At 47.9% G+C, this 24,223-nt stretch overlaps 1 protein-coding gene across 1 annotated transcript in view; it reads left to right on the top strand.

Moving 5' to 3' along the window:
* The first annotated feature begins 4,904 nt into the window (after positions 1-4,904).
* Positions 4,905-24,223, top strand: part of PAX5 (paired box 5) — a 151,147-nt gene continuing 131,828 nt past the window's right edge. The window contains exons 1-3 of the mRNA XM_069474445.1: positions 4,905-4,990; positions 13,002-13,066; positions 16,392-16,520. Of these exons, the coding sequence (XP_069330546.1) occupies positions 4,905-4,990; positions 13,002-13,066; positions 16,392-16,520 (280 nt within the window). The remainder of the gene's footprint in view (positions 4,991-13,001; positions 13,067-16,391; positions 16,521-24,223) is intronic.

Below are 24,223 nucleotides of genomic sequence, written 5' to 3'. Positions count from 1 at the left end.
TAATAACCTTACTCGAGGCCAAGGGAAGAAGTTTCAGGGCCAGGGGTCTGGCAGGTCCTTTAGGGACCTCGATCCCTGTGTTTATTCCGCATTCTGTGGCCGGGTGCAGGTCCCTTTAGCTGTGCGGCTGCAGTCTCCACTCCTGCTTAGCAGTCGGCAAGCAAAGGAGCCCCAGACAGAGGGAAGGGAGGAACACAGGACATCAACATGGTGTTCTTGTTGGATGGTTGTTTTAGAAAGAGAATGAGAGAGAGAGTAGAAGAATAAAAGTAAAACAGAGAAGATGGAGAAAAGAGAAAGAGAAGAAACAAAAGAGAAAAGAAAATGATTTTTATAAGAGAAATAGCGATAGAAAAATGAAGACAAACAAGATGGAAGGAGGGAGAAAGAGAGAAGAGAAAAATATTTTAGAGTATCTCAGCATCAGACTTCTAGAGCTGAATGGCTCTTAAATATCTTTTTGTGGAGCCTCTTTATTGTACCGAGGGAGAGGGAGAGAGAAAGGAGGCCCTTTCTTTGTTTTTGCTGAGACATCTTTGCTGAGCCGACATTTTGCTCGCTATTTGAAATCTTCGCAGGGCAGGATACTGAGCCTTTTTCCTAGGGGACATCCAAATGCTGGGTGTTCTGGTGCTCTGGAGACCTCCAAATCTCCCATGGAGACAGAGGGGAACAGGGACCCTTCCAAACCCAGCTGGCAGCCTCCCACGGCCCAGAATAGATTTGTCACTAGGTAGAGTGGCACTCGGAAGTTACGCGCCGCTCCGGTGCCTGGCCGTTTAAGTTGTCAACAATAAATTGGAATTTCATAGCTCATTATTTTCATAACTAAGAATCACAGTGGACAAAATGTCACTCTAATTAGAACTGCCTTTTAAGAAACAAGTTCAGCCCTAAAACAGTGTGACTGGGAATTTCTGAACTGGGGCTGTTTGATCCGCAGATTTTTTTTTTTTTTTCTGGTCACCGAAGAATTTGATGGGTGCACAGGAGGTGACAGATTGCAGAGAGCATGTGGTGTGTGGTGGCTGTGGTTTTCAGAGGCTGTGTGGCAAGGCAGGCAAAGTCCCTGGGGCAGGCAGGGACCACTGTCATCTCGGGAAGGTGGGCGGTCTGCCAGGAGTGTGGGCATTCAGTCCACGGAGCTCACGGCTTCGGAGGGGCTTGAGAGGTGCAGCTTGGTGGCATGTGAGGCCGAGTTAAATCCACCCAGAGCTCGGCTGTTGTCTTTTGTCACTGGAGCCTGGTTGGGAGGTTCAGGTCATTTGGAATTGGGTGGTATGTTATGCAGTAATAATAAACACTCGGGGTTTTAATCCTCAGCATGTGCTCTTTATTTTATGTTCTGCCAAGCTTTTTCTTAACTTTCTATATTTCTGTCTTCACAACAGCCCTGCAAGGCAAGCAGGGCAAACATCCTCCCTCTATTATATAAGTGGGATAACTGAGGCCTAGAGAGGCCAACAGAGTTGGCCAAGATAACATCGCAAGTTAGTGTCAGAGCCACTGACTAGCACCTGTGCTTCTTGACTGCTGAACAAAAATGGTCTTTGCACCAAGGATGCCATGTGTTGGTGGTTGCTGTTCGTCTTTTGTCTGTAAGCCAAAGGGCTGCACGGCTGTTCTGCTGAGATGAAAGGATAGTTATTAAATCTGAATCCTCACTTGACACAGTTTCGAGTTGGGGTTTCAGGAGTGTCAGGATAGCCTTCAAAGTGCCTGGCCCATGTGTCAGTCAAAAGGAAGACAGAGACCTCTCACGCCAAGACCATAGCCTCGCTCGCTGGCACTGCTCAGGTGGGATGGGCTGGGAGGCCTGGGTGCTGTCACCCACCAACCATGTAAGTGAAGGCTGGAGGCGGGGGCTTCATCCTCCTGCCCTTTCAGAGCTGCATTCAACTAGCGTGTTCTGGGCATCCAGCACAGGGTTGTCTATGTGGCTGTAACCCTTTCCCTGAGATTGTGTCTGCCCTAACAGACACTTGGTGACTTGATTGAGTGGCTGACTGAATGAAAAAATGCATATGAAAATGCCTGGTGAACAGTAAAGCTCTCTGCAATTGCAAGGGATCATTAGTATCACTATTTTAAGTTTTATAACCAAAGTAGCAGTTTGCTCAGAGTCAGATTGGAAAGCTAGGGCTGCCTCTCTAACTTACAGAAGGGAGTTCTTCTTCTTCTTCTTTTTTTTTTTTTTTTGAGACAAAGTCTCACTCTCTTGCCTGGGCTAGAGTGCCGTGGCGTCAGCCTAGCTCACAGCAACCTCAAATTCCTGGGCTCCAGCAATCCTCCTGCCTCAGCCTCCCAGCTAGCTGGGACTACACTTAGTCTTCTGATCATTTTTTTTTCCCTTCTATAAAGCTCTGTGGCCTCACAGGATTATTGGGAGGATCAAGATAATTCGAGGGGCCGGGCGCGGTGGCTCACGCCTGTAATCCTAGCACTCTGGGAGGCCGAGGCGGGAGGATCGATCGAGGTCAGGAGTTCGAGACCAGCCTGAGCAAGAGCGAGACCCCGTCTCTACTAAAAATAGAAAGAAATTATATGGACAACTAAAAATCTATATAGAAAAAATTAGCCGGGCATAGTGGCGCATGCCTGTAGTCCCAGCTACTCGGGAGGCTGAGGCAGTAGGATCGCTTAAGCCCAGGAGTTTGAGGTTGCTGTGAGCTAAGCTGACGCCACGGCACTCACTCTAGCCTGGGCAACAAAGTGAGACTCTGTCTCGACAAAAAAAAAAAAAAAAAAAAAGAGATAACTCGAGGAAGCGCTCTATATACTTTAGAGTGCTGTGCCTAATAACGAGTTGTGTTATAGTAAAAATCAACTTTCTATTGTAAAATTGATTGGATAATTGGAGGCTGCAGAGATTGCGGTGTGCCCTGGTTTAAGTACTTTTCTAGGCTTCTGGCAACAAAGTATTTTCTTGGATATTTTAAAAGAGCTGTTTGTGAGCAATAAATTTTTCAGCAATTACACAAAAATTGCTGAAAGCAATTTTTTAGAAAGAGGGAGGATAGGTTGAGTTTTGCCTTATGGTCAAAATTTGTAAGTGACTCACTCAATGAAAAATAGAATTTTCACTTCCACATCACTGCTCCCAAATTATTTAATCTTTTCTAGAATCTTCACTAACTTGGCCCTAGCAAGACTTATGTAGACTGAGGATTTCAGCATCTCTGTAAATGTGACCAATCATTGTTCCTGGCTAACATTTCCCACCTGTCTCGGAATTACCTCATTCTCTTACCTATTATACACTCTTGGTAGGTTTAAAAATTACCAGTCATTTCTAAAATGTCTTTTTGGTTAAAAAAAATTCAACTGCAACATAATCTCCTTTGGAAGAGGAAATCAAGAATTCCTCTGTAAATATTGAGAGAGACATCCAGTGACGGCTCAGATTCAGAAAAGGAATCAAGTCATTTTTTTCCCCTGAAATGATCTTTCATGGCACTCTTCTCCCTGGTCTCGGTTTTACTGTAAAACCCTGACATCCTATTTTCGTTAACGAGGAAGAGCTGATAGCATGGAAATGTCCTTAGAAACAGCCATTTACCTCAGGGGAGGTCCCTGGAAGAGCTGCCGCGACTTGCGGTTGGTTTTTCTGATTGCTCGGGTTTTGACTTACAACACACATTTCCAGTTAATTCTGGAATCCAACACTCTTTTTGATTTTACAACAGGGTTATTATTTTTCTCTTAGGCAAAGATAAGTTGCATTTTAGGCGGCAGTTTCACAGAATGCTGGGGTTTCTGCTACGGGATGGGAAATCTGGCGAATTAAAGTACAAGCCACCTTGCTGGGAAAATTTTAGTTCAAGAGGCTGGGCCACAGTCCTGGCTTGGCCACTTGGTCTCGTGTGACCCTAGGGAAGCCGTCCAAGCTCTATGAATCTCAGTTTTAGACCTGTAGATGGGGACCTATTCATTTATTTGTTCATTCCTTCATTCAAAACAATTTATGTACTTTAGAACTGTTGAAGATCAAATGGGAAAACTGACTTGAAAATTTTCTGTGGACTGTGAAATGGTAGATGAATGTGAAAGAATTTTGTTAATGCATAGCCTCCTGTCAGCACTGTCCAATGCCAATATAATGTGAGCCATATATGCAATTTAAAGTTTTCTAGTTTTCCTTTTACATTAAAAAATAAAAAGAAACAGGTACAATTAATTTTAATTGTATAATTTATTTAACCCAACATATAAAAATTATCATGTCAACATATAACCAATATAAAAATTATTAATGAGATATTTTACATTCTTATTTGGTACTAAGTTTTAAAAATCTTATGTGTTTTATGTTTATAGCAAGTCTTGATTCAGACTAGCCACATTTTATTTTTTTGAGACAGGGTCTCACTCTGTCATCTGGGCTAGAGTGCAGTGGCATCATCATAGCTCACTGCAACCTCAAACTTCTGGGCTCAAGTGATCCTCCTGCTTCAGCCTCCCAAGTAGCTGCGAGTATGGGCATGTGCCATACCCCTATAATTTTTTCTATTTTTTGTAGAGATGGGGTCTTGATCTTGCTGAGGCTAGTCTTGAACTCCTGGCCTCAAGTGATCCTCCTGCCTTGGCCTCCCAAAGTACAGGGATTATAGGGGTGAGCCACTGTGCCCAGACTACCCACATTTCAAATGTTCAAAAGCCATATATGGCTGGTGGCTGCTATATTGGAACAATCAGATCTGCATGTTTCCTAGAAAGAATAGCCCATTATTTTGTTGCCAACATTCATTTTGCTAGTTCTCCATGGCTAAGCTCCTTTCTCCTTGGGTCCTAGGTATTATGAGACGGGAAGCATCAAGCCTGGGGTAATTGGAGGATCCAAACCAAAGGTCGCCACACCCAAAGTGGTGGAAAAAATCGCTGAGTATAAACGCCAAAATCCTACCATGTTTGCCTGGGAGATAAGGGACCGGCTGCTGGCGGAGCGGGTGTGTGACAATGACACAGTGCCTAGCGTCAGTTCCATCAACAGGTGAGCAGCTCATGCCTGTGGGTGGCTAGGGACCTGGGGGGCAATGGGGCTCCTGGAGGTTCTGCGTGTGCCTCCCCTGAAATCTGCTCTCTCCTTTCACCAAGACCCTTTAGGGCTTATTGGATGGGAGGGGATGCTCACAAGGCCTGTTGGGTTTCTGTTACCTTCCTCTTCTCTCCAAAGTGAATAGAAGTCCTAGGCCCAGGGAGAGGGGGCCATGCCAACACCCAGGCTGCTTGAGACTCTTCTGAGCCCAGAGTGATTTCTATCCCTCCTTTCACTGCCCTTCTATATGTGTGGAGCACTTTGCAGTGAATCGTCCTGACTAGGCCTTCATAAATGTCACTGTCCCTGCAAGCCTGGTTCAAGGTCTTAGCGCTGGCTCATCTCAGGGCTTCCTAGGAACAAAATCCTGCTCTAGTTTGGGCAGAGGTTGAGCCAGTGAGTGAGGGGAACAGAGCTCTGCCTTGGAGTTGGGAGACTTGGCTCTGTGTTACAGTTCTGCCACAATTGGGACCTTGACAAGGCTCTTCCTCTCTGTAAGAGCCTGGGGCCCTGTGGTTCTGATGCAGGTCTTAAGTCCCCAAGGGTGTTGTCCAGGATGCCAAGATGCTCTAGAGTTAGGGGATTGCCCTCTCCTCAACTCCACTGAATCTCACACATGGAGAGAAAGAACCAGAGAAACACCCTGGGTGCCAGGCATAGGATCTTCCTGGGGGCCACAGCGGCTCCCTCTCCTCTCCAGTCTGAGCCAAGATACATCAAAGGGTGCTCTCTGAGCTTTAAAAATAAATGTCTGGAGGAAAGTTTTCCATTGTAGATGGTGCATTCTCAACTCCATTTAAACTCAGAGTCAAGGATGCAGTTGTGACATGAACAGAAATGATTGTTCTTTAAACTCTGCAGAGAAAGGAGAAGCCGGCAGACTGAAAACTTGAACAGTTCCCATTTTTCCAAGGTTACACCCTACTGTCATCAGTGCAGAGCCTGTGTGGGCACAGGGGACACTTACCCCTGGCAGAAAGAGGTGGTCAGACTAGAATGTCTCTGAGCTCCCCTCTGGTCCTGGCAGTTGTTCCTTCTATGACGGCTCAAATGCACAGAATCACCGTGTGCATCATGTTGACCTTTTGAGTCTGGCTGTTTCATAAACTGCAAACCTTCACGGAGGCCCTGGCATCATGCAAGGTGCAGAGAGAATTGAGGGGAATCAGGCGCACAGTTCTCAGCCTCTCTTCCAGAGGGGCTCCTTGTCCAGGGTGGGATTCTGTCATGTACTTGGGAGGCTGGGCTGCCTGGACAAGGTTGCTGAGGGGTTAGCAGTGGTTGTGGTGGGTTTGCGGGGGAGTAACTCCTGTTCTTTTTCTGAAGTATGAGGGGCCCCAGCGTGTCTTGTGAGTCCTCTCTTCTGGCTGGGGGTAGGATTTCCATGACACAAAGCAACATGACAGGCAGTTGGCCTGCTCTGCAGGGGAACCGCAGCCAAACCCCTGGTCAGGCTTTGAGGGCCCACAGGTTTCCCAGTGTAGGGAACACATAGAATTGGTGGGTTGAAAGATAACGTCAGGTTGTCCTTGGGGCTCACAAACTCTAATGCCTTACCTGGGGCCAGGCAGGTATGGTAAGGAAGGAAGCAGGCCAGGTATAAGACAGGTGCCAGCTTTTTTCCATTCTTCAAGAGAAGCCAGAAACCAGGACTTTTGTGTATGTATGTATGGGTGTTTCTTTTTTTTTTTTTTTTTTGAGACAGAGTCTCACTCTGTTGCCCAGGCTAGAGTGAGTGCCGTGGCGTCAGCCTAGCTCACAGCAACCTCAAACTCCTGGGCTCAAGCAATCCTCCTGTCTCAGCCTCCCGAGTAGCTGGGACTACAGGCATGCACCACCATGCCCGGCTAATTTTTTTCTATATATATTTTTAGCTGTCCATATAATTTCTTTCTATTTTTAGTAGAGATGGGGTCTCGCTCTTGCTCAGGCTGGTCTCAAACTCCTGAGCTCAAATGATCCGCCCACCTCGGCCTCCCAGAGTGCTAGGATTACAGGCGTGAGCCACCGCGCCCGGCCTGTATGGGTGTTTCTGTATGTGAAATCTCTCTTTATTTTTTTTTTAATTTCAGCATATTATAGGGGTACAAAAATTTACGTTACGTATGTTGCCCTTGCCCCCGAAATCTCTATATTTTTAAATGGAAGCAACTAATTTCAATAGAAAAATGCCTTATGGGACAAACATAACCCATTTCCTGAGCATAGGTTTATGTCCTTCATAATCTAAGGATGAAAATTATTTTGTGATGAATTTATCTGAATGTATTTTAGAAAAACATAAATAACACACCAAACCAGTGAGTTTGTGAACTTTGTGAAATCCACTTGAGACTCCCCAACCCTTATAGTAGGGAACTATAATTGCCTTATAAAAAAAATTTAAGTCAAAAAGTAAGTTATGTGAAAGAAACCTTAGAGGCAAGTAGAGCAGTGGTTACAGATGTGGCAAAGGCCTTGCAGGGGTGTGGGATGAGCGGCCCAGGGAGATCATGATCTGCCGATGCTCCCTGCCTGCAGTGGGGCCACGCGCAGGTTCTGAGTGCCGGCTGCCGCAGCCAGGCTAGCCTCAGGGCCTCTTGAGTGTCCTGGTCCAAAGCTGTGGCCCGGCTGGCCGTGCCCCTAAGGTGCTTTCACATCTGTGGTCTCCGACGGTCCTCAAGGCCTGACTCTGCCCTGTGGCAGGGACAGACACTGATGCCTAGATGGGGAGCGCAGTGGAAAGTGACTTTGAGATAGAAATGGGAGGAGAGCCTGGGTCTCCAGATGGTGAGAGGAGGGCTAGTCTCTTTCCACCACTGTCTTGTAGGACTCCGCAAGTGACAGCACTGAGGATCTGCGAGAAGAGAGGCAAAGGGGAGTTAGGAGTCTTTCTCCGTTTTAGGGCCTCGAGGGCTGCGTGCTTTGCTGCCTGTCTGCCCACTCCCTCTCACCCTTAGCCCTTTCCAGTGCTCCTTTCTGGGGGCTCCTCTTTGGGAGCACTCCCCGACTCCTCACTGCACTCTTCAGTGACAGCTCACTAAGCGTGGGACGATCTCCTGCCACTGCATTCTCCACCCCTCACCCCCAGAAAGCCTGAGCCATCCCAGCATCCAGTTTTATTTTCCATGTGAAGGCAGAGCTGCCACTGCGTTCAGATGGATGCAGCTTCTACGTAGTTGCCTTGCAAATGTCACTGTGTAAGAGGGTCCACAGCTCTCTCCCAGCCCCGGCCTCCCTTGGAGGCAACTTCTCACTCTTCCCCTGTTTCAAACAGCTAGGGAGGGAGTGGTGGCTAGACTTGTAGCTATTCTGGTGGTCACGAGGTCCTCTCCATGTCCACCCCTAGAAGTGTGTGCTTTTCTGCTGTCTTCAGGGGGACCCACTTAGGAGACCATGACTGACAAGGGATTCAACAACACTGAACTAGTTCTGCCAGGCTTGGGAGAGATTTCCTGAGAAAAAAACCACCTTGTTCGTTTGACTTCTTAAGGACAGATACGTACTGGGATGTTGCATGACCTACATGAGGGATTCTTGGAATCCAGTCTGAGTGTCAGTTGGAGGTGGCCGGCCCAGAGCTGACCCAAGCAGTGGGTGGAATGGAGTCTTCCTTCTTCTGTTCCAGTCCTGTGGCTCTAAATCTCAGGGACCAAGTGATGGGGACTACGAGTGGCATTCCCAGTTTAGTGGGGGGCAGCTACGATTAGCACCAACTGGTTGTTGTCATGTGATTCTGATTTTTTAAGAAAAACTAGAAACCAGGTATTTATGAAAAATCTCCCAACTTATAAATATTAGTAACTAATTCAAATAAAAATAAATATACTGTACAGTCCAAACAAAACTTGTTTGTGGCTAGATGTGGCCTGGGGAAGTTGATTTGTTAATTCTGGTCTTCATCCTAATTTTGGTGGTAAACCTTTGGAGATTGTTTACCCATTCCTCCTTTCTCCTCCACGATAGTCGATAGTCGATAGTCGCAGGCTTGGGTGCCGCCTGTGGGTCCCCTCCCAGCTTGGCTCAGCTGGGCCCCTGGTTTCTCGGTTCTCAGCACAGGTGACGGACAAGCTTCTTACTGCACCGATGGTAGTTTGATCAGTGCCGTAGATGCGGGTGTTTCTTCAGCCTTATCTCCCCATTTCCTTTTTCAAGGCGCCATGATTTTCTCTTTCAATGTAATTTTGTGAGGGATGGTGGGGGGATGGTGGTGAGAAGACCTAGCCTTTCTTTCTTTTTGTTTTTTTCCTTGCGATCCCTTGGCGGAGCTTCCTTTTTTCCCCTCTGACCTCCGAAAAGACCTAGCCTTTCAAAGGAGGGGGTGTGATGTTTACATGGGATTCTTAAATGTCTGTAATACATATAATCCTTCAGAATTTTAAGCCTCAAATTCTAAATGGATTTTGAATCCAAATAGGCTTTATGCCTCATATAGGAAGTATTTAGCAGAGGGACTGCTTCCTTTGAAGGTGGCTCAAAGAAAAGTGCTCAGCCATGGGAGCTGGGAGTCTGGCTGACTTGCTGTGTGACCCTGGGCTAGTCACTTGAGCACTCTGGGCTTTAGTTTCCTTATCCATAGGAACAGTTTGATTGCTGAGCTCTCTCTTCTGTTGAACGATCTAGGATGTTCATACAATACAGCATCCATGGTTGTGTTCTTACTCAGCCAAGTAAAGGACATGCATTTTAGGATTGACTGCCAATTCACCCCAACTATCTCTGCCTTAGAAAAAGTCCTGAGTGTGCTCTTATTATGGTAAGTCTTGACGATAGCTTACATTTTTGATTTTTAGTTTTTTTTTAGCATTGTTATGATTCCATTACAGCCTTGTTTTCACCACTACTATTTCTTCTCAGTGGGAGATGATGCTCTTTGTTTTGACTTGGCAGTTGCTGCAAGCAGATGGGCAAAATCTTTCACCCCTGGAGATGGCTTTGGATGGTTCCCTATAATTCTTGGATCCCCCCAAAAGGATAGCCACACTGCAGCCTTAAATAGGGCATGAGGGTGGCTACCTTCTCCTCCTAGCTTCCAAGAGGACCCCATGTGCTTTTTTTTTTTTTTTTTTGAGACAGAGTCTCACTCTGTTGCCCAGGCTAGAGTGCTGTGGCATCAGCCTAGCTCACAGCAACCTCAAACTCCTGGGCTTAAGAGATCCTCCTGCCTCAGCCTCCCGAGTAGCTGGGACTACAGGCATGCACCACCATGCCTGGCTAATTTTTCTATATATATTTTTAGCTGTCCATATAATTTCTTTCTATTTTTAGTAGAGATGGGGTCTCGCTCTTGCTCAGGCTGGTCTTGAACTCCTGAGCTCAAACAATCCTCCTGCCTCGGCCTCCCAGAGTGCTAGGATTACAGGCGTGAGCCACCGCACCTGGCCTAATTTTTTTTATATATTTTTAATTGTCCAGCTAATTTGTTTCTATTTTTAGTAGATATGGGGTCTCGCTCTTGCTCAGGCTGGTCTTGAACTCCAGCACTCAAACAATCCTCCTGCCTCGGCCTCCCAGAATGCTAGGATTACAAGGATGAGCCACTACGCCGGGCCCTGCATGTGCTTTCTAAGGCAAATGTGAAACTTATGAACTTTTTAGGGTTGAAGCTGGTCATTAATCTTTATGAAGACACCACTGAAAATAACATCTAACATTTATTGATCACCTACTATAAAGTATCCACTATTCTAAGCATTTAATTAATTTAATCCTGGTAATAACCCTATCAGATAGGACTGATTCTTAGTCCCATTTTGCAGATAAAGAAACTGAGGGATAGGGAGGTTGAGTAATTTACCCAAGGTCATGTAGTTGGCAAATTGCAAGGATGGGATTCAAATTCTAGTAGTCTGGTTCCGGAGACTGTATACTTAATCACTATGCTGCGGCTGCCTCTCAATGATTTATGACAATTAATAATGCTTTACCAGTGATATTTATAAATGCTTTTTTTTAAATGAGGAAAATATAATTTTCTTTGCTTATGTACAAATTTAATAGACAGGCACTGCTTTGAAAATTTAGGACTTTAAGCTGAACTACAGTGATATATTTTGCCATATATTTATATAGAAATAAAATACATTTATATCTGATATATTTATATATTCACATATCTAGCAATATATCTCTGTACATAATTACACACAGAGAAGGGACATATACAAAAATACAAAAATTAGATCAGATGCCAGCTTAATTCCAGGTGGTCAAAAGGACTATCTCATTCCCAGGTCTTTGTCCAGTACGTTTCGAGTTTGCTTAGTGAAAGTAAGTGTTTTGAATATTGCAGGAAACAAACAAACAAATACCCTGAATGTATGTGAGGTAACACGTAAGCACAAAATGTCCTTTGCTGAGCTCAAGTAGCCAGAGCACCAGAGGGCCTCTGTGGTTAGACTGTAGGGTGAACAGAAAAATTCATTCCAGGCTACCAGCGAAGGACACGGAGTGCCCTTTGTGCCCAGCACTGAGCTGTAAGATCAGAGAGGCAGAAGCTACTGTCCAGTGAATTTAAGGGGAGGCACCGGCTACTTCTATCCTTCTTTTGTACAAAATGGAGACCCAGGGCAGCCTCGAAACGAGCTTTCAGATACAATGGTCTGGAATGTGAAAAAGCTGCTCATAGAATGTTGCATGAAAAGAGCAGGATGCAAAACTGTGTACATGCTTTAATCCTGATTTTGTTAAGAGAAAAATGGATATTTCTAAATATGCACAGGGATGTTGGCATAATGAATATATACCAAAATGTGGTTTTAGATGTCTTTATAACTTTCCATGCTGCCCAAATAGGCCACAATGAGCACATATTACTTTTATAATGAGGAAACACTCTGATAAATGTCCTTTTAAAAGGTAATAGTTTGAGGCTGGACTAAACTTTTCCAAAGGAGCTGAACATTTTATTATGACCTGCTCTTCTCCCAAATGCCAAGGAAGGAACTTTCTTGTAGATCCCAAGGGACTTTGGCTTGGCCCTGTTCTGCTGCTGTAAGATTCACTGTTCTTGTGGTCTCATGGAGGCCCCATACATTGTCCCAGCTGGAAGTCTGCAGCCCAGGCTCCCCAGAGCCCAAGGACATACAGAAGGACATCAGAGCTGCCAGGTGGCTAAGGGAAGACAGTACAGCTGTTATCTCTCTTATATACGGGTACTGGGCTTTCCCATAAGATTTTTTTTTTTTAAAGGGTTTGATTACTTAAAAACAAGCAAAGAGTAGTCTTATTCCACTCCCTCATTCTATTAAGGCCCATAATGGAATGGACTTGCTCAAGGTCACAATCAAGTTCCTAGTAGAACTTAAGCAAGTCTCCAGAAAGACAGGCTGGGATACCCCTGGCTCCAGCCCTGTGAATCCTTTCTGTGAGGTTTTGGGTGAGGTGGGCTTCCTCTTAGCAAAGCCAAGCCAGGTGGCAGCTCTTTAACCCTCCCTAGTTTCAGAACAACACTTACAACCCCTCCCTTGGCAATTTCCTGTGGGCAGGGGTGTTAATCCTCCTTATGAGTTCTCTAGGGCAGGGAAACCAGCATGTAGAGCTGTCAGAGGACAGAGAGGTCACCTGGTTCAATTTCTTCATTCCACAGATGGGAGGCTGAGGTCTAGGGAAGGGAAAGAACTCCCTAAAGTCACTCAGTGAGTCCCTTAAGAGCTGGAGCTATATCCAAGAAAGGGATGCCTACTTGTAACATTAACACATCATCCCCTTTCTTCAGAAGAGACACTTGAAGGCTAGGGAGGGGGTGCAAGTTACCCAAAGACACCCAGACAGATAGGGGCTGAGTTGGAACTAGTCCGTAATTCTTCCAACCTCCCCATGCCCAACCTGAGTTTGTAATCTCCCCCCGACCTCTGCCTCTCTGCTCCAGCTTGATCCAGGGCCCAGCTTGGGGATGGGTTTTCTGGTTGTCTGTGCATAGCTGGTTCAAGTCTCTTCTCTTACCTCATGGTAAATAGCCATTTTTCTTTTCCCCAACTGCCCACAGGATCATCCGGACAAAAGTACAGCAGCCACCCAACCAGCCAGTCCCAGCTTCCAGTCACAGCATAGGTAAGAAGAACTTTTAAAAAAAATTTAAAAATCTAATGGGCTCCAAATATTCTAAAGAACTTTTAATCATTCTTATGGACAGATAATTCTGCATAAAACACTTCGGCACACGTACTAATGCGCCTTCTTTGTCATTCTCCAAGGGCTGAACCTGGTAAATGAATTTTATAAATACTGCTAAAAGGTTTTGAATTTTACTGATTATTATGATAAATAGCTTTCACCATGAGACAGAAAATTGAAATCTAAGCCAAAAAAAAAAAAAAAATCCACTAATGGGGGTCTATAGAATGTCAGATAATTAAAGTAATAAATCAAGAAAGGGATACTTATTCATAACATTTTCTGCATCATTAGTCAGTAAGTAGTTTTGAATGTGTTTTTTTCTTCTATCAACCAGCCCTTCTACAATTCTTTGTGCACTTGCAGTCTTGAGTGAAGATGTGGCAAAAGTTCCCAAACTTTCTCTGTCTTGCTTCGCTCTCACGTACTCTGTGAGCTGTCAGGGGCTGCCAGTGGGGCTGCTGGTGCTCGCTCGCAGGTGAAGTCTGAGGGTGACTGTTATTCGTAAGCGTGGGAGTTGCATTTCCTATCACTCAAGAGTTCAGAAATTTCCCTCGCCTTCCCGCAACAATTGGGAAGTGAAAATAACGTGTCTATTTAAGGTGTATTATTTCTTGGCTTGGGATAAAGGAAACACTTCCTGTTAGCTGGAGGAAAAGTTCTTCTACTACAAGAACGTGGGTGACCATTCAGCAAGCCTCTGATGGTTCTGGTTGCCACAGTCCTTTCTACATAATCACACCTCAGGTTGTGTGATATTTCTGCACCTTTGTCACTCCTTCTTTAACTGATAACCTGAACTCCCTGTGGTGATGGGGAACAGGCAGAGGACTGGCTTATAGTTCCAACTTTGTCATCAACTCACCCAATGAACTGTGAAAGTCCCTTTACCTTCCTGGGCCTCAGTTTCTTCATTTGTGGATGGAGGGGCACAAACCAGGTTTTCTCTGAGGTCTCTGATCCTCTGTGGTTACCTCTTGGATAAAGGTAAGACAGAATTGCCATGAAATAGTTCTTCATTTAAGCAATGTCTTCAGGAAGTGTTTGCTAAGCCCCTACTATGCAGACCTGGGAGATGGAGACCAACACGACAAAGGAGGCAGGACAAAGATCCCCATTCTCAAGGGCTTTTCAGTCTAAGGGGAGTGGAATGGAGAGAAGTTTGCAAAACACTAAGATGAAACTCAAGAAGAAAGGATGGGTGCCGTGGGAATAGGAGGGAAGGAACCACCAGCTTTGCCAGGCTGGGGGGAAGAGGGTTGAAGAAGGCTTCCTGGGAGGATGTGTGTGGCTGAGATTTCACTTGTGGCTTTAACTATTTCAGGTCACATAACAATGAAAATCAAACTAGGAGTAACTGTTAATATTCTTTCAGTTGGTTTAGAGGAATAATTCTACTGTAATTCAGTAGAACATTTTGTTTTGTTCCAGACCCGTACATTTTTATTAAAACTACATCTCACATGTATATAGCCCCTTAGAGTTTACAAACTTATTGAGGAGTGAGGAAACTGAAACTTAGAAAGAGATGAAATAACTTGCCCTTGGTCATGTTGCCAGTAAATGGTGGAGCCAGTACAGGAATCTGGTCCTTTTGAGCCTAGAGCAATCAAAAAAGACTGAAACAAATGTCATCAGCTCTGCCAGCAACATGATGAGCCTTGGTGACATGTGGCGGTTGTTGTTTAAAGTACCAAGTGACCTGGGATCTTCTTTCTTCCTCTGTTTTTTGTCACTTAATATAGAAAAGGTTGTGAGATTTGCATAAATCTATTTTGAGGAGCTTCGTCTGGTGAAGAAAAAGAGAAGTTAACAATTTCTGCTTCTGTGTCGCTTAAGGAAGATCTGAAATCAAACTGAAATATAAGAAAGGCACTGTTCTCTCTAGCTCTGTAGAATAAGGAGCTCAATGTGCTCCAAGGAAAACTTGGGCTTCCAAATAGCCACCATTTCTAGTAATTTCCTACTTCAGGGTCAAAGGCTGCTCTACCTGCCTCCAGCTAGTTACAGCCCAAGGAAATGTGTCTGAGATTGGTTTGTTGGTTTTAATGAACGAAGAAAGAATCCCCAGAGTCCAGAAATGGCAATTCGACTGTATGGCTGCTGAGGACCCTGACAATGGACTGGTCTCTCCCTAGGACTTTGAGGCCAGGCGTAAATGTGAAACTTGCACAAAAGTCCCCTCCCCAATTCTTATCCTTAGGAACTTTGAGACCTGGCCTTAGTCATAATGAGTCACTGACCTCTGCCATACTTCTGGGCAGGGCAAATGTCTAAGTCCTTAGCCCTGAAGCTAAGTTCTGGTGTTGCTGCGTATTAGCTAGATGACTTTGACTCACTTCACCTTGTGGAGCCTCAGTGTCCTCATTTGATGAATGGGGATAAATAATAGCACTCTGGGCTGTTGGGATCATCAAAAGAAAAGCACTGCATGAATGCAAAGTATATTATTGTTCTTCATTATTTGTTAGTGAGGAACAGACGAGTTATAGGGGTTAAGACTTTAGTCTCTGGATTCCAGTCACCACTCTGCCTCCAATTATGATAGCTGTATGATCTGGATGAATCACTCGTCTTCTACAAGCCTTGGTTCTTTTACCTTTCCAATGGGATAATAACATTGCCTAGTTTATAAGGTTGTTCTCAGGATTAAATGAGATAATGCCTCAATGCCTGGCAGAGAGTAAGCTCTCAGAAAATGTTTATTATTATTATTATCATGATTAATACTGAAAATCAAGTCTAGGTAAAATAAACCGTAAGGAGAATGGACATTGAGGAACTGGGAAAAGAAGTGGCAGTGTGCCTTTGGAGTTCCGTTGTCTGTGTGTGTGTGTGTGTGTGTGTGTGTGCAGGTACTTATGTCTGTGTGCAAGGGGAATATGCCAGCAGAGACCCAATAGGTCTAATGAGTAGTCTGGGTTTTTTTTAGCACTGGCTGGTGGTGGGCCCCAGCCCCCTCTTTCTCTTCTCCATCCCCTGCAGGGATTTGAACTAGTGCCCTTCCGGCTCGGTCCCTGTGTTCCTTTCTGCACAATCAGTGCCTATCCTGCCTCTCTTCTTCCCCAGCAGCTGAGAACCTGGGCAAACGTTTGAGGCCCAGGCTGAGGCCGCTGTCTTGGCCCAGGTGTGGCCGCTGCCACAGGGCGAGTGTCCTCCCATCCCGCACGCTCGCTCCCCTCTGCCCAGTGTGCCGCGAGTGCCGGCGCCGCCTGCCCCTTGCCCTCCGGCAGGCCCTGACAGCCCCTCTCCCTCTGCACAGTGTCCACGGGCTCCGTGACGCAGGTGTCATCGGTGAGCACGGACTCTGCCGGCTCCTCGTACTCCATCAGCGGCATCCTGGGCATCACGTCCCCCAGCGCCGACACCAACAAGCGCAAGAGAGATGAAGGTAAGAGACGCCACACAGCCCTGTCGCCCTGTCGCAGATGGCTCCGCGATCTGTTTCAGGCGCTCCATCAGGGGTGGAAGCAAAGGGGCCCATGAGGAGTGCCCGGACCCAGGCTCAGCCCCTGCGGGGAGGGCAGTCAGGCAGCAGGGTGGGACGGTGGAATCCTTGCTGGCCTCTCCCCGTCGTCACCCCTTGGGGAGAGAAAGTGGATCTGGCAGAGCCCTGTGGCCTTTAAGAACACCCTGTGTGTGCAGATATGATGCTTGACCGATGTCCCCTTTGTGGGGAAGACTGGGCAAAGCAGCCCCCTCCCTGTCCAGCTTGAGAGGGGCACTGGGGGGTGGCAGGGAAGGGGTGGGCTGTCTGAAAGCCTGTGCCAGCCCCTCAACAGAGAAGGCCTTCAGCCCTGCTGGTGATGGGCGTTGAGGAAATTAATAATCATCTCATCCTTTCCCTTGGGCCTGGAAGAAAGGAGCGCAGGGGGCCTCGTGGAGATTACAAAGATGACAATCTTCCTGGTTGGTTTTTCTCAACCCCTTGGCGTGCGGTGTGCCGCCTGGGCCTTCAGAGCTGGCCACCTCCATCCCGGACATGGGGCACCTTCGCCAGAGTCTCCTTTCCCCTGGATGGGCTGCCAGCACTGGCTGACATTAATGGGTTTGAGAGGAGATACGACCCCCTGGGAGTCTGTAAAATCTTAGTCAGGAAAGGAAGAAAAAACACCAGGGCTGTGGTCTAGGGCCTGAGAGCAGCGTGACAGAAATCTTGATTCAATTATTCTGTTCCTCAGCACAATTCCCTTTCTCAGCTCTGTGTAAGGGATGTATGTTCTCGTGAGCACATGCCCAAGTACTTAAGATCTGTAACTAGAAAATTGAGTCTGCCCAGCAGTGGATTGGCCTGTGGTCTGCGTGTTCCAGGCAGTGCAGAAGCTGAGCCTGGGGCCTCTGTTTGGAGCTGGGGGGCATGAGGGGACGATCCATGGCTTTTTGGAACCTGCCTTGTCTCTTTCCCCTGCTCCTGCCGCTCCTGAGCAGATGTCACACGTCTTTAACTCAGTGGGCTGCTGCGCTCTGATGCTGCAGGAGGCAGTGGGCCTGCCATCTCTGTTGGTTTACTGGGTTGATGGTGTCATCTTTTCTCCCTTTGTCACCCAGACTTGCAGCAGATGTGCCCAAGCCGGGGCCTGGCTATGCTGGATCACAGTGGAGGGGGGGATTGTGTGAGGGTCCCTCGGAGGCTGAGGGATCCAGGCAGAGATTTGTGGAGAAAGGAAAAAATACAATTTTCTTTTAATTTTTTGAGACAGAGTCTCACTCCCTTGCCCGGGCTAGAGTGCCGTGGTGTCAGCCTAGCTCACAGCAACCTCAAACTCCTGGGCTTAAGCGATCCTCTTGCCTCAGCCTCCCGAGTACCTGGGACTACAGGCATGCACCACCATGCCCAGCTCATTTTTCTATATGTATTTTTAGCTGTATATAATTTCCTTCTATTTTTAGTAGAGACAGGGTCTTGCTCTTGCTCAGGCTGGTCTCGAACTCCTGAGCTCAAGCAATCCTCCCGTCTCAGCCTCCCAGAGTGCTAGGATTACAGGCGTGAGCCACCATGCCTGGCCGAAAAAAATACAATTTAATGTTTACCACCCAACAGACAGGTCCTGGTTTGTCAGGATTGTTTTACTGTGTTTGTGGAGTTTGGTATTGGCTTGTTGTCTCTGGTCAGCAGTCACTGTTTGGACTCTCAAGCTGCTTTAAAAGGTATAAGGGGGTCAGAACGTGGGTGGTGTTGGTCTTGACTACTCTGTGCTGGTCAGATCATTCCCTGAGGACTGTGGCCTGTTTGGGGCTATTGATCTTAAAGGGGGACAGTGACAAATAGGGATGTGTCCAGATAAGTGTAACCTGGGTTACACTGGGAGGGCAATCTGATACAGCATCTGGGGACATCTCAAGGATCTAGGATGCGCTGGCACAAAGAAGAGCAGAATAAGCAGGACTGGACTATCGTCGTCACATGTTTGGAGGGCTGACAAGGAAGGAGAGTGGAATGAGACGTTGTGTGGCCCTAAAGGCCAGTGTGTAGCAGATGCAGAGGGGATTTCAGCTCAATGTGAGAAAGAACTTTGTACATGTGAGAGTGGTCTGGGGACAAAAGGAGATGCCTTGGGAGGTAGCGAGGGCCCCATCTCTAGGGTTATGTAAGCAGAGATTAGGCGGCCACTTGTTGGGCTGCCCTATAAGAGTATCAAGGATCAGATGTGGGATTGGATGATCTTCAAGTTCCTTTCGGTTCTGAAATTTATGGTGGAGTCCTAATCTTTAAGAAGACTTGTGGGGCAGTCCAGTCTGTGGTCTGTGGGTTAAGGGAGAACGACGTGATGCTCCTGGAGGCTTATAGGAGTGAGAAGAGTGGGGGACCTGAGCAGCAACCAGGGCTTCCCCCTCACTGAGTGTACATGGTGGGGCACAGGGGTGGGCAGAAATGCCCTTGGTCACATTAGGGAAGTGTCTGGGGGGAGTATAGCTTGGTGCCCCTCCTGGCCTTTCCCATCCTCTCTCTGTATCTCCAGGGGGAGATGAAAAGGCAGAGATTGACACCCCCACTTTATTAGGGGAAGTAACCAAGGCCCCATCGAGCCCTGTGACATTGGCAAAGCCACAGCTGGTGTGGGATGGGGAGTCTGGAAGAGCTGGAGGGTCCCTGAGCCCCCAGTGTCCTGGTGTTGTCTGGCTACCTGTTGCCCCTCAGCCCCCCAGAGAAGCCCTTTGGAGGAGGAGCAGCCTGGGGCTAGGCAGAGCCTGGGGACCGTGTGGGGAAGACTGTTGAGCAGAAGGTTGGATGCTACCAAGAGTGAAGTGAGACCTGAAGGTCAGAGGTCTGAGGAAAGCAGAGAAAGTGAGAACCAGCCACTGGGGAAACACTGGGAAATTGCCGGGCACACTGGAGGGCTGGCCCGTGAAGGCTACAGACTGGATTTTTGAGGGTGCTGCCTCTCGGATGGTATCATTTTTCTGAGGAGGGAAGCAACCTGAGGAAAGAGTCATGAGGTCAGAGAGGCATTAGAGGGCCAAGAGTAGGACAGCAAGATCCTCACCCCCATTTTTCAGATGAGGTGATCGAGGCTTTGCAAGGTGAAGTCACTTGCTCAGATCTCTCGTTTGTAGTCATCTCCAGCTTGGACTTGGGTTTTGCCCTGTGGGCATTTCCTGGGGCCACTCTCCTCCCCTGACCTCAGGGCAGAAGTGGGCAGTGATAGGGTCTAGTCACAGAGGGAGGGTGGTGGGCAAGACTGGCAAGTCCAGAGTCCCTCTGATGGGCAGCACAGTGTGTGAGGCGACACCAAGGGAAAAGAGTAAGACAGGGAGGGGCCAGTTTGGATCAAAAGGATCTGGGAGGACTCCTCATAGGAGGTGGCATTGGAGGGCTGAGTAGAGGGAGGAGGGGACATTCTAGTCAAAGGCAAGAGAGATTGTGCCAAGACTGGGCCTGCAGTGAGCACGTGCAGGGAGAGACCAATATGGCAGGATTTGGAAACAGGAGAGGTGGAAAGAGAGACTGGGGTGGCTCAGACATTGACCAAGTCCTCTGAACTTTTAGTCTGGAAGCAGTGGGGAGATGGTTTGAGCTGTGTGTCTTAGAGTCTCAAGAAACATTGTGCTTTGGGAGGCCAAGGTGGGAGTTTGAGACCAGCCTGGGCAACATAGTGAGATCCGGTCTCTACTAATTAATTAATTAAAAAAAGAAACATGCACTGTGTCGAGTGTTTCGGATATAAGGGTGGATGTGAAAGTGATTAGCCCAGCACTATCCAATAGAAACAGAATGCAAGCCAATATGTAATTTAAAATTTTCTACTAACCATATTAAAAAGAATAAAAAGATACAGGTGGAATTAATTTTAATAATATATTTTATTTAGCCCAATATTCCCAAAATATTATCATCATTTCAACATGTAATCCACATAAAACATTGGATGACCTGTTTTCCCTTCTTTTTTGGTACTAAGTCTTTGAAATCTGGTGTGTATTTTATACTTATAAGGCATCTCAATTTGGATGCTAAACGTTTGATAGTTGAATGTAGTCCTACCAGAACAATAAAGTTGTGTTTAGTGGAAAAATATCTTATGCTGCTTCTATTTTTAAATTTAAATTAATTAAAATCAAATAAAATTAAAAATTCATTTTCTCAGTTGTTTTAGCCACATTTCAAGTGCCCAATAGCCATATGAAGCTAGTGACTACTGTATTGGACAACATAGCTCTAATACAAGTGCTTGGCACATAGTAGGTGCTCAATAATTGCTCCTTAGTAGAACTGGATCAGTTTTAGAGGGTTTACAATTAATGAGGAGGGTGAATTGGGGGGTTTCTCTCCTGAATCATGGATGCTTCTATTTGGTATTTTGGGCTTTCACAGAAAGTTCTATTGCACAAAGAAATAAATTAGAACATTGTTAGACCAGTGGATTGGCAAGGGCCCTTTTAGTCAGAAACTCTAGGATTCTCCCCAGGATGTTTGCCTCCAAGACCAGACTTGGGAACGTGGCCACTGTGTCCAAGTTTCAGATGAACTGTTCTGTATCTGACATGGCAGATAAGATCTGTGTGGCCTCTGAAGGCAGAACTGAGCCTGGCTGAAGGAAGCTAGAGGGAGGCAGAGTGGGCCGAGTGCGGCAGACAACTTTCACACAGCAGTCAGGCCAGGCCAAGGATGGAAGCATTATCTTGGATAGGTCGTGAGCAGGAGCTGCACAAATGAGGGGCAGAGGAGTCAGAGGGCATTCTGGTTTGGACTCGTGACTTTTCGGGCCTGTTACAATCTGGGTGGCAAGTGCTTCTGTGACTGTGCTGGGTCTGCAAGTGGTTCTACCCACTTCTTTTTCCCTGCCTGATTCTGAGCCTGCCGTTCCTGTGGACTTGACGGGGCCGGGGCCACAGTGCATGCTTGTCCAGCCCCAGCCCAGCCCCCTGGCTCACGGAGGTGCTTGGAGGCTTGGGGGTGGCTCTGAGAGTCAGGCTGGGGCAGTTGTGAGATGCAGCCTCGTTCTTGGTTGTTCTGAACTGAGAGCTTTCGTGGAGGAAGCCGTGGCATCGCCTCAGGAATCCCGCCGGGCTAGGGACAGAGCCTGAGGTGGTTCTTCCGTCTGTGGAAGGCCCGGAGATGGTGGTGGCAGGGCTGGACTTGGCAGAGCGGGCAGGGCTGTGAATAGCGGCCATGGGTGAAAGGGCAGCCTCAGACCTCTGTTCCTTCCTGGGCCTTTGATCTCTGGCGAGGCCTCCTTCCGCTTATCTCCCCCATTCAGGTCCCCCTCCAATCCCCACAGTGTTTGAAAGGCCCTGAACACACCGAGGTCAGTGGAGTGCGAATCCCTTTCACCAGCTCAGAAAGCCCAGCAGTCCAGCACCAGTGTGGACTGTGGGGGCCAGAGGCTTCTTTTGGGGCAGTCGGGGTACATTGCAAGTGGAATTTCCGGCCTTCTGGCTGAGGAGGGCACAGGAAGGCGGCCAGGACCAAGAGGTGGCCTGTCCTTTTCAAAAGATGCCAAGTCCAGTGAGGTCCTCATGGGAGATTTGGGGGCATCTAGCGGGGGCTCCTGTTATGACTGTCCCCCTTTTGGGGGTACCTGTCTCCTCTCCATTTTTGTGTCCTTCCCCATGTCTTTTGTTTGGGGGTGCATCTCCTTCTGTGTTATCTGGCTTTATTTACGTCTTATCAAACCTTCTGTGTCTGTTTCCTGGTCTAGTGCTCCCTAGCTTTCTTTTTCTCAGATTCTCTCTCTCTCATACACACCCCCCCACACTCTCTCACACACTCTCTCTCTCCCTCCCGCTCTTTCACACACATCCACACACTCTCTCCCGCTCACATAGACACACACGCATTCTCTCCTCCCTCTCTTCTTGTTTTCTCTCTTGCTGTCTCTCTCACCAACACCTCAGCCTCGCCCAGCAGACCCCGACGGGAGCCATGGCAGGAGGGAAGGGGTTTCAGAAGCTTGCAGACCATTCTGGGCCCCAGAGCCCCTCCGACCAGGGACCCTCTTCCTTTCCTGGACATGTGGGTCCTCTCTGCTGCTCCTGGGCTGGGGGCAGAAGGCTGGAGCAGAAAGTGGGGAGGCCCCCCGCCTTAGATTTCCCAGAAAGGAGGGGCATGTGGAAAAGCTCAGGATTCCCGAGTCAGGGGTTACAGGCAGCCCTGTGGCACCAAGATTCTACAGAGCTCTGATCTCGAGAGCCCCGTGTAAGATGTCACGCCAAGGCCACAGGCTCACGGGCAAGGGGTGAAATGGTATGAAGACTTCTGGGGAAATCTAGTTACTTAGTCTCTCTGAGCCTCCATTTTGTTACCTGGAAAAAAGAGGCAACACGAGCTTTGTGGGGTATTGTTAGGATGACAAGCAGTGACTCCTGCAAAGGCTTTAGCCCCAGAAGTGCTTAATAGACGGCCACTGAGAGGGTCGGGCGCTTGAGGTTGTGAGGCTGGTCACAGGCCGGGGACAGCAGACTCCAGCCGCAGTTGTGTTTGGCATCTGAAACTAGCTGATCTGCCCACCGCGGACTTCCTGTTTGTAGCAGTCTACTCCGAGGAGCACTGAAGAAACCGAGCGACAGGGGCCTGGAGCCCGTGGGCATCCAGACTGAGCAACAGTGCCCCCAGGTGTCGGCTGCAGAACGAAGGGCCACTTGCTTTCCTTTTCTTCCTTTCCCTTCAGGACTCTGGGTCTCCTAGCCCCTCTCATGGAAGAAGAAAAGGCCCAAGCCTCAGTTTCCCATGAAGAGAGGCGCGGGGTGCACAGAGGTGGAGGCCTCCAGAGTGGAGGCAGAGGGCAGGGCGCGGGGACTGGAGGGCTGGGCATCTGAGGGCCATTGGGGCCACCAGCTTGGACCTGGAGACTTCCCTGGTCAGAGGTGTTAGGGCCTCGGACGGCGTCTGGACGTCCCACACCAGGCATTATTCAGATGGGAAACAGGCTCTGGGAAGAGAAGCCACTGACTGGGTCACACAGTCAAACCCAGAAAACCTAGAGGGAGAGAATGGCTCCTCGGAAAATCCTTGGTCTCCTACTGCCTTTCGATGTGATAAATTTCAATGCTCCTTCCTTCGTTTCCCCTCCTCACAGGTCCATCTGCTGTCCTCACTGTTCAAAGCCACCGACACTCGCCCTATCATCATCTATCACCCCGTGGGGTGCTGACCTGCTAATTCCCCAGGGCTGTCTCAGCTCTTGATGGGCTAGGCACCCTCCCTGTGTGCACACCTGACCTCCCGCCAGTGCCCCCGTTCCTCCTTTCGTCCCTTCTGTGCTCACAGTCCTGGTGTGTGCTCTGAGCTTCCTGACTCCGGGTTATTACCCAGGCAGGGTGTTATTACCTGGAATGCTGTCCTTGGGGCTGGTCTGTGACCTGGCCTGGTTGTCCAGAGCCAGCCCACTTGCCTGGGGGGATTTCCAGTGTTGGGCCATTGGTCCCTCACAGCTGGCTAAGGCCCAAGGAGTCATCAGGGGCCAATATGGAGCATTGGTGTCCAGGAAGGCTCTGCAGAGAGGGAGGCATCCCCTTCTTCCACAGTGGCTTTGGGGGCTATTTTGTCTTGGCCTCTGCTGGGGCTTCCCCAGGGCTGGTCCCCTCCCCGGCCCTCCATGAGGTGTCCCTGGATGTACCTTCACGTGGGCGGAAGGGCCCATCCTTGAGTTCTCT

Source organism: Eulemur rufifrons, chromosome 7 (assembly GCF_041146395.1).
Source record: "Eulemur rufifrons isolate Redbay chromosome 7, OSU_ERuf_1, whole genome shotgun sequence".
Lineage (NCBI taxonomy): Eukaryota > Metazoa > Chordata > Mammalia > Primates > Lemuridae > Eulemur > Eulemur rufifrons.
This window is presented reverse-complemented; position numbering and strand designations above follow the sequence as displayed.